General features: G+C 37.2%; 2 protein-coding genes and 1 pseudogene across 2 annotated transcripts; 2 read left to right on the top strand and 1 right to left on the bottom strand.

Moving 5' to 3' along the window:
• The first annotated feature begins 1,872 nt into the window (after positions 1-1,872).
• LOC121261300 (pleiotropic drug resistance protein 1-like) lies at positions 1,873-9,260 on the top strand. The gene is given in 26 exon segments (XM_041163606.1): positions 1,873-2,381; positions 2,577-2,697; positions 2,796-2,884; positions 2,971-3,055; positions 3,134-3,293; positions 3,394-3,470; positions 3,566-3,619; positions 3,696-3,786; positions 3,880-4,181; positions 4,316-4,597; positions 4,773-5,089; positions 5,172-5,332; positions 5,437-5,460; positions 5,463-5,539; positions 5,683-5,839; positions 5,916-6,023; positions 6,109-6,222; positions 6,225-6,271; positions 6,605-6,937; positions 7,140-7,430; positions 7,530-7,613; positions 7,701-7,834; positions 8,027-8,254; positions 8,349-8,520; positions 8,633-8,887; positions 8,975-9,260. Coding segments are annotated over 26 exon segments (4,347 nt in total). The 5' UTR covers positions 1,873-2,055; the 3' UTR covers positions 9,233-9,260.
• A 220-nt stretch (positions 9,261-9,480) lies between these two features.
• Positions 9,481-11,097, bottom strand: LOC121260314 (annotated as a pseudogene).
• Positions 11,098-15,887: 4,790 nt separating this feature from the next.
• Positions 15,888-16,668, top strand: LOC121261299. Its single transcript, XM_041163605.1, has 2 exons — positions 15,888-16,059; positions 16,178-16,668. The coding sequence occupies exons 1-2, from the start codon at positions 15,995-15,997 to the stop codon at positions 16,572-16,574; spliced, it is 462 nt and encodes a 153-aa protein (XP_041019539.1). The 5' UTR covers positions 15,888-15,994; the 3' UTR covers positions 16,575-16,668.
• The last annotated feature ends 419 nt before the right edge of the window (positions 16,669-17,087 follow it).

The raw sequence follows: 17,087 nt of genomic DNA, 5'->3' as shown, positions 1-17,087 counted from the left end.
GCGCCCCAAAAATATTAGATTAGCACTACAATGTAAGTAATTTGATCATAAATTAAGATTAACATACGTTAGCTAATTATGTATATATTATTATTAAAATCAATTTTTGGGAAGCCAGTATTTATGTACCACGCATGTCATAATATTTGCAAGCATGTCATTCATCATGTTTCATTCTGCATATTATAATTATGCATGGTATTATGCATCTCACGTTTCATAAGATACGTAAGTTTTCATGAGATTAAGATAAACTTAGAATAGTTAACCAAATCGTCATTTGGATGCTTGGTAACAATTCGAATTTATGGGTAGACGTGCAAACCACAAATCTAAGTATGATCCACTATGGTATGCTAGAATACTATTAGCAGTTCCCCTTGCAGGCGCAGGATGTAGGGCCGGTGCACAACCTTGTACACATGGTTAAGTATGTGGGCCAATAAGATAAGTATGATAAGTCAGATAATTTAAGACAAGTCATGCATGACATAAGCATACATATGAATGATCATGATTTTAAGTTCTCGACATGAAATATTTTGAAAAACTTTATATTAAGTATGTTTACGTTATGATGTATTTCTTATTGAGTTATTGACTAATTTAGTTGTTTTATGTTTTTAAAAAACCACTCTAGATTAGAATATTTATAAAGGTAAAATTGCAGGACGAGACTTAATCTAAATAGGCATAGCAGTGACCTAGATCATATACAAATATTTTAAGTTATAATTTTTATGACAGACTTTGAAAAATTTTAATAAATAATTTCGTGCATTCTCTCATATGATCTTAATATTTTAATAAAGAATATTTTTTTTAAAAAAAATGGCATAATTATAAGAATATATATATATATATAAAAGTCAAGTAGTAGCACTCCTAACTCTCGTAATAATAATAAAAAAAAAGTCTTTCTTTCGTGTGGGGAACGAGGTGTTACATCCGAAACTTTTGTTTCTTAACACTCTTTGTAGAATTTGATGTCGTATTGGTCAATCAAAACTCATATCTCTGTAATCATCGTTCTATTCCTATTCGATTGCTTTTTCAAAAAATATGTAGAATTTAATCGTCGCTTTTAACAAAATCATATTCTAATAAAACTGGTGGGATTTGACGCAGCATCAACTCCTTCTAGTTATCTGTCCTTTTCTTCAGCAACCTTTTGCTCTTTTTTTTTTTTTTTTTGTTGGTGAGATTATGAACACTCAGCATCAGTCATGAAACCTTGCTTCAATCATGTTACTTTTGGTGCTGTGTTCCACTCCTCAAGCTATATGCGTATCCAGCTCGTAGGCGTCCTCTTCATGCAATGATTTTCTATAATAATGACACCACATGGATTTCCCAACATCAAATTGTCATATATATATATATATATATATATATATATAATTAAAAAATATTACTATGAAAACCTTTTTTTTTTTTTTTTTTTTTTAAAGAAGAGACGAGATCAAATGTTTACGAATGATCTTCTCCTAATATTATTATTATGGAAACCATGTTATTTCTACTAGAAGATAGAAATAATTTGCTATGAAGAACACAATATTTTTATTTTTTATTGATCATGTTATATTTTGCATTAATTCTGTCATTTATTTTAACAGAATTTTCTTTTTCAACTGCTATGCTTTATTATTTGTTTTTAAAAAAATGTTATTCTTAATTTTGAATTTTTTTTTATTGGTTTATTAAATCGAACACAATAATATATATGATTAGATGATAAAATCCATAATAAAAGATTATGATTGTTGAGAATCATTTACCCTCCTGACTATCTACGTTCCTCTACCATGATATCATCACCTCGTATTATCTTACGCAACGGATAGATGTACAGGCATTGCGCTCTCTCTCTCTCTCCCTCTCCCTCTCCCTCTCTCTCCATTCATTGAGATTAGAAACAGAGATGCCAATTTCTCTCTCTCCTCAGGCTTTCGGCTACAAAAGTTGAGTTTCATCGCATGCAAGTTTAAATTAAAAAAAAAAAAAAAAAAAAAACCTTTATAGGTTCTGTGTTGTATATATGGAAAAGGGTCAATGGAGAGTGGTGAAGTATACAGAGGTAGTAGTAGTCCACAGACATGCAGCTCTAACATCTGGAGGAACCGTTCCATGGAAATTTTCTCAAGGTCTTCGCGACAAGAAGACGATGAAGAAGCTCTCAAATGGGCTGCTTTAGAGAGGCTGCCTACTTATGTCCGTATAAGGAGAGGTATACTCACTGATGGAGAGGGTCAAGCCAGAGAGATTGACATAAAGACTCTTGGATTACTGGAGAGAAAGGCTTTGCTAGATAGGCTGGTGGAAATTGCAGAAAAAGATAATGAGAAGTTCTTGTTAAAGCTCAAGGATCGCATAGATAGGTGAGATTGATCATCTTGGCTTCTAAAATCATGGTATATTCTTGTGTCTGTGTTTGTTTCATGTTTGATCTTTAGCTTGTAAGAGGGATTTTGGTTTCTAGACACTCCAGGTTCTTTGTTTCTTTCCCCTCTTTTTTCTCTGTAATGGTTTGGAATCCGTGTTTATTTGTTATTTGTTAAAAAATCCATATCCAGAGTTGGACTTGATATTCCAACTGTTGAAGTTCGGTTTGAGCACCTAAATGTGGAGGCTGAGATTTATGTTGGAAGCAGAGCATTGCCTACAATATGTAACTTCTTTGTCAATATGTTAGAGGTAAATGACCTTTTAGTTCTATCACGTAACTACAATTATTATCTCTACGCATTCTCGCCGTTTGATCTCTCGACTCTCGCATTCTCATGTCTCTGAAGGGATTCTTAAACAATCTTCCCATTCATCAAAGTAGAAAGATACCCTTACCAATCCTTCAAGACGTTAGCGGCATCATCAAGCCTCAGAGGTGAGAGTTCATGTAAAATTCATCCTACCTATCCATTACAGTTTCCAAACCATTAATCTCCCATTTTGTTCGTCAAATCTTCGCAGAATGACATTGCTTTTAGGCCCCCCGAGCTCTGGAAAGACCACACTATTGCTGGCTTTGGCTGGAAAACTCGATAAAGATTTAAAAGTGAGAAAACCAAATGTCAAATGTATTTACGTTATTGTTGTTGCCTTATGATCTGATACAGAAACTCATGAACTTCAGTTTTCGGGAAGTGTTACCTACAACGGACATGGAATGGAAGATTTTGCGCCGCAGAGGACATCTGCTTATATAAGTCAACATGATCTCCACATTGGAGAAATGACAGTGAGAGAAACACTGGCTTTTGCAGCGAGATGTCAGGGGGTTGGTCCACGTTATGGTCAGTCAAATTAATACACCGTCAATTTTTAAGATTTATGGTGCAAGAAGTTTCTTTCGTGGGTTTGAATTTTGAGTTTTAAACTTTTACAACTTTGCAGAGACATTGGCAGAATTATTAAGAAGAGAGAAGGCTGCAAATATTAAGCCAGATCCTGATCTTGATATCTATATGAAGGTGGCAAAAACAGATTGTCTTTTCTGTGTACATTATTTGTTGACTGATCATTAATAAAAAATAAATAAATATTGACATGCAAACTATCTCTTCAGGCAGCAGCACTAGACGGACTGGAGACCAGTATAGTTACTGACTATGTTCTCAAGGTACCACTTTGAAATCCAATGCGCTTAACGATGTGAACATCTGTATCATTGTAAAGTTTCTGCTTAAACATTGCAGATTTTGGGGCTTGAAGTCTGCGCTGATATTATGGTGGGGGATGAATTGTTAAGAGGCATTTCTGGTGGACAGAAAAAACGAGTCACAACAGGTAAAACATAAAACAAAGCATCGTATGTTTAATAACAACCCCACATTCTCGTTGCGTACTTAAATTTTCGGGTCAATATATTATATGATATAGGGGAGATGCTGGTTGGACCAGCAATAGCATTGTTCATGGATGAGATATCCACTGGTTTGGACAGCTCAACAACTTTTCAGATTGTAAATTCACTAAGGCAGACCATCCACATTCTCAGTGGAACTGCAGTTATCTCTCTTCTCCAGCCACCTCCAGAAACTTACGAATTATTTGATGATATACTTCTTCTCTCGGATGGGCAAATTGTGTATCAAGGTCCCCGCGAAAATGTGCTTGAGTTTTTTCGATATATGGGTTTCAAATGTCCTGCGAGGAAAGGAGTTGCGGACTTCTTACAAGAAGTTACTCTCTCTCTCTCTCTCTCTCTCTCCCTCTGTTTTTTTTTTTTCTCTTTTTAACCTGTCTTCTTTCTCCATTCATATTAGAGATTTCCTTCTAGGGTGTTTTTTCGTAATTCCTTGTGGGGTTGCAATAGGTAACATCAAGAAAAGATCAGGAGCAGTACTGGGCACGTAAAGATGAGCCTTACAGCTTTGTTACTGTGAAAGACTTTGCCAAAGCATTTTGCTCATTTCACAAAGGTTGCAAACTTGACGACGAGCTTGCCACTCCATTTAACAAGTCCAAAGGCCACCCTGCTGTTTTAACTGCTAACAAGTACGGTGTTAGCAAGAAAGAGCTATTGAGAGCTTGTGTTTGGAGAGAGTTCCTGCTGATGAAGAGAAACTCATTTGTCTACATCTTCAAAATAAGCAATGTGAGTATCATTTAAATTGTCGCTTTCGATCAAATTGAAGTGAAATTAAGTTTCAGTTTTGATCAAACTTTGAATTCATTTTTTTAGGTTTGTTCCACTGTTGTTTGTCAAAAGGTTCGACTGCCACCCTATATGTTATTATTGATTATTTTTCCTTTATTTCTCGCATGTTCAGCTCACTCTCTTGGCTTTCATAACGATGACATTGTTTCTGCGAACTGAGATGCATAGAGATACAGTAACAGACGGTGGTATCTATTTGGGTGCTCTTTTCTTTACGGTACTTGTAGCCATGTTTAACGGAATATCAGAGCTCAATATGGCTGTTATGAAACTTCCCATTTTCTACAAGCAAAGAGACCTTTTCTTCTATCCTTCGTGGGCATACGCTCTACCCGCATGGATCCTAAAGATTCCAATTACCTTTGTAGAGGCTGCCGTTTGGGTGGTCATGACTTATTATGTTGTAGGCTTTGATCCAGACATTGGAAGGTGAGAAAAAGAAACCGGCATAATTTAAATTTTAAGTTCGCATTTTGGGTTTCGGGAATATGATCAAAGCTCCTAATTGCAGGTTTTTCAAACAATACTTTTTGATCATGTGCATTAACCAGATGGCATCTGGATTGTTCCGATTTATGGCTGCATTAGGAAGGAACGCGATTGTGGCCAGCACAGTTGGTGCATTCGCTTTACTTGCAGTGCAGGTTCTGGGAGGATTCATCATATCTCGAGGTGATTTAATAACATAATCTGATCTCGAATCTTGATAATATCAAAGTTTCTAATCTTCAGGCCAATCTGATCTAATTTCTGATTTTGTTTTCTTTTTATCTCAGACGATGTGCAGAAATGTTGGTATTGGGTTATTGGGTCTCCCCGCTGATGTATGGACAGAATGCCATAGCTGTAAACGAATTTCTTGGGAAGAGTTGGAGACATGTACACATCCTTTTATGAATTTTTAAAAGAAAAGGAAATCAAAGAAAAAAATTGGGATAAAAAATTTTGATCAATAATTTGAGTATACGGAAGGTTTCAATTTATTTTGTCTCGCTGGTTAATGCGGAATATTTACATTATAGGTACCTCCTAATTCATCAGAACCGTTAGGAGTTTTGATCTTAAAGTCTCGCGGGATTTTCCCACAGGCAGATTGGTATTGGATTGGAGTAGGAGCTTTGATTGCGTACATTTTTGTGTTCAATTTCCTTTTCACTGTGGCTCTACAGTATCTCAATCGTAAGTATTTTCTTTCATTTCTTTCTTGTTTTGAAATTGGACTTATTTTTCTGACAAACGTAATAACTTGTTGCAGCTTTTGGCAAGTCTCGGGCAGTAATATCGAAAGGGACCTTGGCTGATAGAAACGTTAACAGATCTGAACAGTTCATTGAGCTATCATCTAGAGGAAAAACCTCTCCCGGTGGGTCATTATGCTCCTAGATCCTTGTTTACTTTTCCCACCTTCTGATATAGACTATAACATATTTACTGTGAAAACAATACAGAACAAGGGACTGAAGCTCTAGGAAGTATATCATCCTGTTCTGTATCTGCAAGGGTGGGCAAAATTGATCAAGCTTATCAAAACAGGAAGCGGGGAATGGTTCTTCCTTTTGAACCCTGTCCCTCACTTTTGATGAAATCAGATATTCTGTGGACATGCCACAGGTACCATCAAGTTCAGTTAAAAAGCGCTACGAAAGTACTTAGGTGATATTTGTGCTGAAGTGCTTGAATTGTTGCAATTTGCATAATTGGTGGTTTTAGTGGTATAGAATCTCAATTTTATTAGACTTTCTTAACCTGTTTATATTGCACAATTGTTGTGGACTATTCGTGATACTGCCATATTATAGGCCGTACCGGCATTTCAACCTGTTGTTTTCTTGCTTCTCCTTATACTCTTAACTATCATCACCAACAGACTTGAATATATTTTTCAAATTATTCCAAAGCCAAATAACATCTGCCCTATTATGAATTTTTTCCCATGCTTTTCAGGAAATGAAAAATCAAGGTACTCATGAGGATCGACTTGAACTTTTGAAGGGTGTGAGTGGTGCTTTCAGGCCAGGAGTCCTAACAGCTCTAATGGGTGTTAGTGGTGCTGGTAAGACCACACTAATGGATGTCTTGGCTGGAAGGAAAACCAGTGGATATATCCAGGGAAGCATCAAAATTTCTGGGTATCCAAAGAAGCAAGAAACATTTGCCCGCATATCAGGATACTGTGAACAAACTGATATCCACTCTCCTCATGTAACAGTCTACGAGTCTTTGCAATATTCTGCATGGCTTCGGTTAGCCCCTGAAGTTGACTCTTCAACAAGAATGGTAGAGCTTCCGTTCTTTATTCTTTTGTCTTTTAATCAGGAGCAATGTGCAGGCAGCTAAAACCACAATCAAATGAGGATTGCATATTCCAATCTCACACCAAGAGAAAAGTTGGATAAAGTCAAGATTTAGCCACAAAAGACATCATATATATGTTCAGTGTTATAAGGGATATTGACTAAACTCTGGTTATGGACTGCAGATGTTCATTGAGGAAGTCATAGAGCTCGTGGAGCTGACCCCATTAAGGGAAGCACTAGTTGGATTGCCAGGTGTGAGTGGCCTCTCGACCGAGCAGCGCAAGAGGCTGACAATTGCAGTTGAGCTTGTTGCCAATCCATCTATAATATTCATGGATGAGCCAACCTCTGGCCTCGATGCCAGGGCAGCAGCAATAGTAATGAGAGCAGTGAGGAACACTGTGGACACAGGAAGAACAGTGGTTTGCACAATTCATCAGCCAAGCATTGATATATTTGATGCCTTTGATGAGGTTAGAATTGTTACATATGTTTTCAAGAATAATGAACTGATACTTTGTTTTGCTCACCGAAAGTATTCCAGCATTGAGTACTTAAATGTTGCCTTTCAGTTACTTCTTTTGAAAGTGGGAGGCGAGCAAATATATGCTGGTCCATTAGGCAGCCATTCTTCACATCTGATCAAGTACTTTGAGGTCAGGCTACTTAACAAATGAGATTGAACATATCAACCCCCACATTTGTCACATAAGTCCTAACATATTTGAGTTTTGGCTCATAAGGAATTAAATGGAGTTCCTAACATTAGAGATGGTTATAACCCTGCAACTTGGATGTTGGAGGTTACTTCAGCAGGGCAAGAAGCAGCTCTTGGTTTTAATTTCACTGATGTGTACAAGAACTCGGAACTATATAGGTAAATCTTTTGTTTTAGCTCTTCTTAATTTTCGTTTTGGTCATGATCCCAGAGAAATCATAAGAAACATTAGAAAGCAAAAAACTTCAGAATGCGGAAAGTTGTTTCTATGGTCCATGATAATTTTAGGTTGTTCGTCATTTTTCAGAATATGATCTTGATGCATATAGTATATATTTCTCTGGTGATCAGGAGAAACAAAGCATTGATCAAGGAATTAAGTGCACCGCCACTGGATTCCAAAGATCTATTCTTCCATACTCGGTACTCACAATCTTTCTTCACCCAATGCACCGCTTGCCTATGGAAACAGCATTGGTCATATTGGCGAAACCCATCATATAATGCTGTGAGAATCTTATTCACAAGTATGATAGCTCTATTGTTTGGGATGATATTCTGGGATATTGGTTCCAAAAGGTATGGCGGCAAAAACAAACCCAAGTCATGAAAATTGCATCTAAATTTCTACCGTCTCTATAACTAATATGTGCTAGCTTTCGGGGAAGTACAGGAGAAGACAACAAGATCTATTCAATGCAATGGGTTCCATGTACACCGCTGTTCTGTTTCTCGGGGTACAAAATGGTATGTCGGTGCAGCCAGTTGTGGCTACTGAGAGAACGGTATTTTATAAAGAAAGAGCAGCTGGAATGTATTCTGCTCTTCCGTATGCCATTGGACAGGTGAAGTTCTTATTTTAGCATATGGAATTCATCAAAGTGGTATACTTTCCATTAGGAAATTGATCTAGTCATTTTTGCGGTTATCATGGAGCAATAAGTTGTGGTTTTGCAGGTTGTTATTGAGCTTCCATACAATTTCCTTCAGACTGTAATTTATGGGATTATAGTATATGCCATGATGGGATTCGAATGGAAAGTGGGCAAGTTCTTATGGTATCTTTTCTTCATGTACTTCACCTTATTATATTTCACATTCTATGGGATGATGACCGTGGCTATAACTCCCAACCACAACATTGCCACCATACTTTCATCTGGCTTCTATGCAATATGGAACATTTTCTCAGGATTCGTTGTCCCCCAAACGGTAAATATCAGTCTTTTGCATGCCAACATACATAGACACATGAAATAAATCCATATATCAAAGAGTTTCGAACTTTTTCTGTGGCAGAGGATTCCAATATGGTGGAGATGGTACTACTGGGCTTGCCCCGTTGCTTGGACCTTGTACGGGTTGATTGTTTCACAATATGGAGATGTAAAGGACGTACTCGAGTCTGGTGAAACGGTGGAGGACTTTGTCAGGAGTTATTTTGGGTATAGAATTGAGTTTGTGGGTGTCATTGCAGTGGTGCTTGTTGGGATCTCCATGCTCTTTGCATTCATCTTTGCCTTCTCCATAAAGGCATTAAACTTCCAAACCAAATGAGAGTGAAGACTATGCAAGGCAGCTAGAATTACTTGAAGTTCCCAAAGCATCTGAATTTTAAAGCAAAAAATTAAGACAAGCACAACGGGCAGCCAGAGTAATGCTACAACATCAAACCAGGAATTGCACAATAACAGATCCAAGCAGACAAAGTAAGATCAGAATCTGCCTAGTGTCACTACTTTTAGCTCGTACGTTGATCAGACTGCCAAATTTGGGCAGCAGAAACGATAATGTTGAACAGCTCTTCTAATTCTTTGGATGGAATGAACGTAACTGTAAATTAAAAAATGCCCGAACAAGAGTAGATGTAAAATAAATCAAGTCAAAGAAAACAACAAATCATTTTAATTGACTTGTTGCCGCATATGTTATAGTTGGAAGTCAAAATTCTCTATCGATCTAAAAACTACAGATAAATTTCTAAATTGATTTTTTTTTTCTTAAAATAAAATATATATATTTAAAAAAAAAAAAAGGCATGTCAACATCTTTTAATTTTTCAGGCTATCTAAAAAGCTTTGCAACTCCCTCAAACCTTCCTAAGAAAAGCTCTTATGCACTTTGGAGCGTGGGGCAATCAAGTTCGGGGGAGGCTGGTGTTGAAAGTAGACCACGACAACAGCTAAATTATCCCCACTTTTCCTCTTCATGTCCTCATCAACCATATCCTTACTACACAAGGCTGGGTCATTGTGCTCTTGAAGCCTTCACCGAGCAAAATCTATAGCATTTTGGCTCATAAACACATCCCAGATCCCATCACAGCCCATGATAAGGAATTCATCCTCCTTTGTCAGTTTTGTAGACATCAGCTTGGACTCCGCACTGAGTGGACCACCATCCCTACTTTTCATTCCTTCCATGTGCCAGTCTCCCAAAGCGCATGCAACATTAAGTTGTTCGTTAAGGTAACCATCATATAAATAACCTCCAGATGCCTCGATCCGCTTCCTCTCTTTGCTACAAATTGGTTTGTGGTCCCTTGACATTTCAATTGCTTTGCCACGGAACTCAGACCACTTCTCATAGAAATCTAGGGACTTTAAGGAGTGTCAGAGTAGGGAACTACAACAGCTTTTGATCAGTTAGAGTATCACTAACCCATGACTGACTGAATTGAAAGATAACATAAATTCATATGAAAAGGACTAAAAACGTGAAATTAAAATATGATACATATCTACATGAAGGGGTAAATGTGAATATATATGTGGTGGTACAACACCCCTAACCTTCCAACGACAAGAGCTGCTAAAGCAGTAGTGCCAGATGCAAGGGCCGCATCCAAAGAGCAAGCATCTGCAAAGGCAGTGTCAGTTTGCAAAAATGTTGAAGCAACAACCTTCTCAATATCTCTTGGAAAGTCTTCATCCTCAACAATGAACTTTGGAAAATGATAGCAAGCAAAATCAGCAGCATGTTTTCCCCCATGTTCATCAAACACCTAGACAGCCAATAATATACTACTTTTGAATATCATTACTATTTAGCAACAATAATCAAGACAAATTGATGAATGTTCCAGTCTTGAAATAACTTGTGAAATAAGCAAAAGAAGTAAGCCACAGAACCTAGCCAGTAAATAAGAAAATAGACAAGCATCTCCACAAGGATCATTAAACTAAAAATGCATAAGCTACAGCATACGGCAAATGCAAAGTCATTGTGAGTAATAAGAGAAGATAATTACCCCGTAGAAGGCAGAGAAAGAAAACTCGTTCACGCAAGCACCACCGTAGCCCCTCTCGGCAACCAACAGTCACCTCGACGGACCACCTCCCACACCACCACAGAAAACGCCGGCCAACCTAGTTCCGTCGCAACCACTCCCTTCCGGTAAGCCCATCGCCGTCAGCCACCATTTTCTCTCCCTAGTGTTTTTCGGTTTAATAGTTCTCTCTCTAAACTCTCTCAGCTCACTCTCTCTCTCGCGTCGCACAACTGCCCAGAGGGCCCAGTCGCGTCGCCGGTCGATTCCAGCCACCCGAGAGCCGCCGTCGCCTCAGCCTTCTTCCCTCGGTGAGTTCCATGTTATCGCACGACAGCTTCTTTCTCACAACCCCTCTCAGACTTATGTTTCCTGTCGCTGATATCAAAATGGGCCTTGGGCTCTGAGGTCCATTCGGCCTGGTGATTTTATTCTTGTAAGGGCTGAACTATCAGATGGGCTTTGTTCTGTACTAGGCCCGATCCTTATTCCTCTCAGCACCTTGTGTTAGTAGGTCAAATTCTTTATATTACGTAGACAATATTTAGGAGTTAATTAGATTATTATTTTAAGTTATATATTTTTAGATGATAAAACCCTAAATTTCAGATTTAGTTTTACGCTAATTATCTAGCAGCTTTATATTAAACTCGAGTATACTTCTAAGCTATCTATTCCTGATTAATTATATATTACAAGTATTCATTAATTTTGCATGGAAACAAGATAACTAATATGTTAAATTCCAATTTTGTATCTAATCATGTAAAGAAACGCGACACGTCCATCTAGAAAATTAGTAACATCGAGTACCTTGTATAAGTAACGCACTACAGGTTAGAAATCATATAATTGCATGCATATTGTGAATATTATTATTATGTATGAAAATATGATGTGCTTATGATAGTTACCTACGCTGCGCTAAAAGGCAAGTCTAGGCTAGATTCCTCTTACGATCTTTGATGAAATATGAGATTATGCTTGAATGAATGAATTTGTTGTTCAATGGATTGAATGTTACTAAAATCATATGAAAGCCATGAGATGTTCATGTAGTAATTCAAGTCAAGTATGCCATGTAATGGAATAGTCAGATTATACAAGCCATGTCCATATAATACATAGATCATGTATGCCATGTTCATGTAGTACTTAGATCATGTATGCCATGCAATGCCATAAAACGTTCAGAGCATGTTATGTCATGTCGTGTTACGCAACACCATGTACAAGAATATGCCATACTATGCTATGTCATGTACAAGAATATGCCATGTTATGCTATGCCATGTACAAGAATATGTCATGTTATGCTATGCCATGTATAAGAATATGTCATGTTAGAAATGTTCATGAAGCCTAATAAATTCTCATGCATTAAGAAATATAAGAAATGTTATGGTGCCACGAACTCAAGCGTGGTTAACTACATGTTAAGACAAGATAAACAAGTTATTAAGCATTCACGTTACATATTTACCCTGATTATGTATGCTTTCGCTCATGATGATGAATATATATGTGCTATGTGGATATATGATGATATATGTATATATGTGAAGTTTTTCAGAAAGTTATATCATGTGTATGATTGAGGAATTTGTGATGCTATATGTATTTTGTTAAGAGTCTTCATAAACTAAATCCATGCTAGGCCAGATTATGTTTTACAGTATGATGTACTATTTACTGAGTATTCGACTCATTTTTTTTGTTTGTCTTCCTGTTTTCTTCCATGTCTAATTTTTACAGATGATGTTTATGACGATGGAGAGCTGGATGGCCAGGAGTAGATTTAGTACAAAGAATTAAGAAGGAATAAGTTATATTCACACAAAAAATGGATCTCTTTTACGTCATTCATAGGACTAGTTTATGTTCTTTTACTTTACATTCAGTTTTCGAGACGATTATGTCCAAATCAGTTTTAACATTTTATCGTTTTTCAATAAATGAGGTATTTCAGGATATGAATCTATTTACCGGACATTATGTTATGAATGTTAGTAACATCTCTATCCTATGAGAACGGGGTGTTACAAATCAAAACGCATGTCTTTGTTTATACGGTTTATAATAACAGGAGAAAATTCATTACAAGGCTTTTAGGTTATCCGCAGGAGACTTGTCTTCTGCATAATATTGTTATGTGTATCATAACTAACCACGAATGTGCAAGGATAATAGTGCTAGACTCTTTTTCTTTTTATCGGTAAACAAAATTTTATTGATCATAAAATATACAAAGGTCCGAGTATACCTGTGATACCCATACGATAAGGATAATGGTAGGTGGTGTGTGAGATCTCACATTACTTGAGAATGAGAATTTCTTGCTCTTAATAAGGTTCCAATGGGGCTCCAATTGTATCATTGACTAGTCTTTTTGGAGTATAGGTTATGTGATTTAGGTCTTCCATTGGGACGTTACAAATGGTACCAAAACCTATCCTAACAAAAAATACAAGACTTGAACCGTGCCACCTATAACAGACGGGCCTGAGGAAGACGTCGAGAATTTAAGAGGGGAAGATTGTGATCCTCATACGATAAGGATAATGGTAGGTGCTGTGTGTGATGCCATATTACTTGAAAATGAGAAGTTTTTGCTCTTTATAAGGTTCCAATACAATTATATCATTGACAAGTCATTTTGAAATATAGGTCATGTGATTTAGGCGTTCCATTGAGAGGTTACAACACCAGACATATACAAGAGGTAATAGTGCTAGACTTGAACAACAACAAAAAGTAATTATGGAATCTTACGAGTAAAATAGATATAGGAAATCTAGTAGTTCTATATGGAACTGGTTATCTCATAGGAATAATATAAGTCAAAATTACCTAAGATTAGTACACAACCCTTTTAAGCAGATACTACTCTACAAAACTAGTCCTTGGCTTGGACAAGTTGTGAATACTAACATAATACCGCGATAATAATATGATTTTACTAGTAGCATTGAATTGGCCACACATAAACAATAAAAACTCACACAAGATTGCACACTGAGTGAGAAAAAAAAATAATTGAAAATTTACGAAAATTAAGAATAAAGCAATTTTTGAAAATTAAAGGAGGGTAGTTTCGAAGGAAACTCACTAGAGAATGGTGGCAAACGAGTGACTTGTTACACGGTACCGCAACATGATCGATGCTAAAACAGGGCCGATACCTTGTGGCTGGAGGGTTCGGAGGTTGTTATGAACCTGAACCTGAAGTGGAACTTGCTGTCTGAAGTTGCTACTTGGAGAAACGACGTCGCAAGCTTAAAGGCAGAGTTACAACTTGGGCTGATATCTATTATACGGCACAGTTTTAATAAATGTAGTATAGTGTTTTAAAAGCAGTAAAACGATGTAGTTTACTTATATTCAGTCTGTTATAATTTAAGGATACTGCAGTAATTTCCTAGGCATCTATTATATAACCCACGCCTGAGTGGTGGGAGAGGCATTCTGGAAGATTATTGTTGAAACAGTTTGTATTTTCATTCGGGAGGAATTGGGGACTTCGAGTACCCCAAGGCGTAACCATTTCCACCTTCATCTTCTTTGTGATTATCTTATTCATTTTATCAAACAACAGCCATTAATTCATTACTCTACCATTCCTTATTACAACACAGTATAGATTTATTGGGTTCATTACATAGGTCGACCCTGACCCTCACTCGAACTCCCATTCTCTATGCTGAAATGCCCTTTACTTTCCCCTTCCATTTTTTTCAACCATCACATCCTCCAAGTCAAGACCCAAGCGGGCAATGCGGCTTAATTAGTTAGCACGACGGGCAATGCGGTTTTTGGAGAGTTTCAGAATTAAGAGACTGTTGAGAAAGCTCCAATCCCAACAAAAAAAGAAGCAGAAGAAGAAGAACTCTTGGGGATTTGAAATCCACTGAGCGAGTCATCAATGAGACGACTTACTAACAAAACAAAACAAAACAAAAAAAAGAGACGACTTAGTGGGATTTGAAGGAAATTACTCAAATTTTCACTGATATAAAAGAAAAAAAATGTACCAAGGGTTTTCATGAGGATTCAAAAGACCTTGATCAAACAATACGTACAGAAAAATGGGAAGAGGAGAACACATAGAAAATAGGGTTTAAGGGGTCATCGAAGAGAACGAAATCTCCATCAGTTTGCGAGGGACAGATATGAGGCTATTCGCACAAGGGGATTGGTTTCTGGTGAGTTTTTTGACTTCCTCTAAAGTAATCCGGTGGTTGATTTATAAAAAATATTTATAAAAGAAAACATTATTTATCATTTATTAATTTTATCTTATAATTTATACTTTTATCCTTTTATGAAATAATTAATAAATAATTTTTTGGATATTTAATATTATACCAGCAGATGATATCAAATGATTAATAAAAGTAATATTTTTAATCATTTAATATCATATAAGAAAAAAATAAAAAAAAAATATAATAACATTAAGATGAATACAATATTTCTTTGGCGATAAATATTTGTAAGATTAAGTTGTTATGTAATAAATCAACGACAGTGCCCATCATTCATATCCGACATTATCTTTTATTCCATCTGGTATTACATATAATAACATTTTAGAAAGAAAAAAAAAAAAAAAAAAATCGGAGAGAACCCTGTGGTCGCGTGTGATCTGTTGGTTCCCCGATCCAATAAGATCTTCAAAATGAGTTGAAACTGGGCTTTGGTGGACCGACCCAATTTACCCAAGATTTGCGACAAGAGAAGAGAACCTTCCCAAAGGAAAAAGGTGGTGTACCGAGACCGACGGCAAGCAAGGTAGCGTCTTTGACTGACTGAGGCCACAGCCACAGGGTCCAAACCCACGTGTCCTAAAGCAAAGGGCCACCGTCGCCGTTCTTTTAATCTACCCTAATCTGACCAACCACGAAACCCTCCTCCTCTCTCTCTCTCTCTCTCTCTCTCTCAACATACGCAAACCACGCATCTCATAATAATTCCCTCGTTCTCCTCTATAATAATTATTATTATAATTTTAACTCGCAGAGAGAGAGAGAGAGAGAGAGAGAGAGAGAGAGATGGTGTTTACAACCAGTTGCTGCCTAAATGTCTCACCTACTTCAAAAGCGCCTCAAGTTGCATGGTAAGTGAGACCGCTTTGAAAACTTTGGTCATTAATTATTATAAGTACGCACCCTCTTTAACCAACAACTTTAATAACCAAATGATCTGTGTGCATCATGTGTGCATTTACGGTGCAGGAAGAAGAATGAATTAGAATCATGGAGATCATCGAACGGCCCGTGTGTTCTAATAGGCATGGCTTCAGCTTCCATGATAATCGGATTAGAAATTAGCAACGTGTCAGTGATCTTCGACCAAACCCATATTGCCGCCAATGAATACACGTCTTCGTCGTCGTCGACGTTGGTCGTAGCAGAATCGAACGGCCGCGGGAAGGCCGCCACGAAATGGAGCGATAAACGAAGTTGCCCAGCTTGGCGAGTGAATTCGCTGGAGACCATTGTGCCAGAGAACCTCCCCCGCCCGTCAGCTCGCCGGAGATGGGAGGCAATTGGGTTTGATTCGAAGACTGCCCCTCCAGTTAAAGTGGCTGTCGGCAAAACTAGCAGCAGCCCCAACTGCTTTTCTCTGTAACCAATTAAATTTACAATGTGAATTAATGTGTCACACCACATTATAAATGTAATAATATTGTATATATATAATGGAAACTATATTAATTTTCTAAGATTCTAATTACATTATTAATTAATTCTCGTTTGTAAGGATCTTTAGATTTTTTTTTTTTTTTTTTTTGCTTTTTATTTTTGTTGCAATAGACATAATTTGAAAGTAGCTAGATGTAGTACAGAAGGTGGCACAAAGCAGTACTCAACAAGTACGTGCAGTACAAAATTAATAGGCGATTGCTATTGAAATTGGACATGCACATGAATCGGCCTGCCATAACAATTGATGATGCAAGAGGGCTTCTAAATGGGATGGGCTTAATTCCTAGCCACACTTATTTTGTCAAATTGGGCATAACGATAGCAAAAACATTGAATTTCAGCAGTCTGGCCCGCGATTCATCCCGTGGCCGACAGATAATACCAGACTAGTCAGCCGAAACATTAACGTTTCTTATATGTGTCGAAATGTTGGGCT

Source organism: Juglans microcarpa x Juglans regia, chromosome 4D (assembly GCF_004785595.1).
Source record: "Juglans microcarpa x Juglans regia isolate MS1-56 chromosome 4D, Jm3101_v1.0, whole genome shotgun sequence".
In the NCBI taxonomy this organism is placed as follows: Eukaryota; Viridiplantae; Streptophyta; class Magnoliopsida; order Fagales; family Juglandaceae; genus Juglans; species Juglans microcarpa x Juglans regia.
The sequence above is the reverse complement of the archived record's forward strand: the minus strand, read 5'-3'. Positions and strand labels throughout refer to the sequence as shown.

Excerpts from the sequence above, each read along its gene's own strand:
- LOC121261299 (XM_041163605.1), top strand. The coding sequence starts at position 15,995 with ATGGTGTTTACAACCAGTTGCTGCCTAAATGTCTCACCTACTTCAAAA. Across the intron at positions 16,060-16,177 it reads AAAGCGCCTCAAGTTGCATG|GAAGAAGAATGAATTAGAAT; the intron begins GTAAGTGAGACC and ends TTTACGGTGCAG.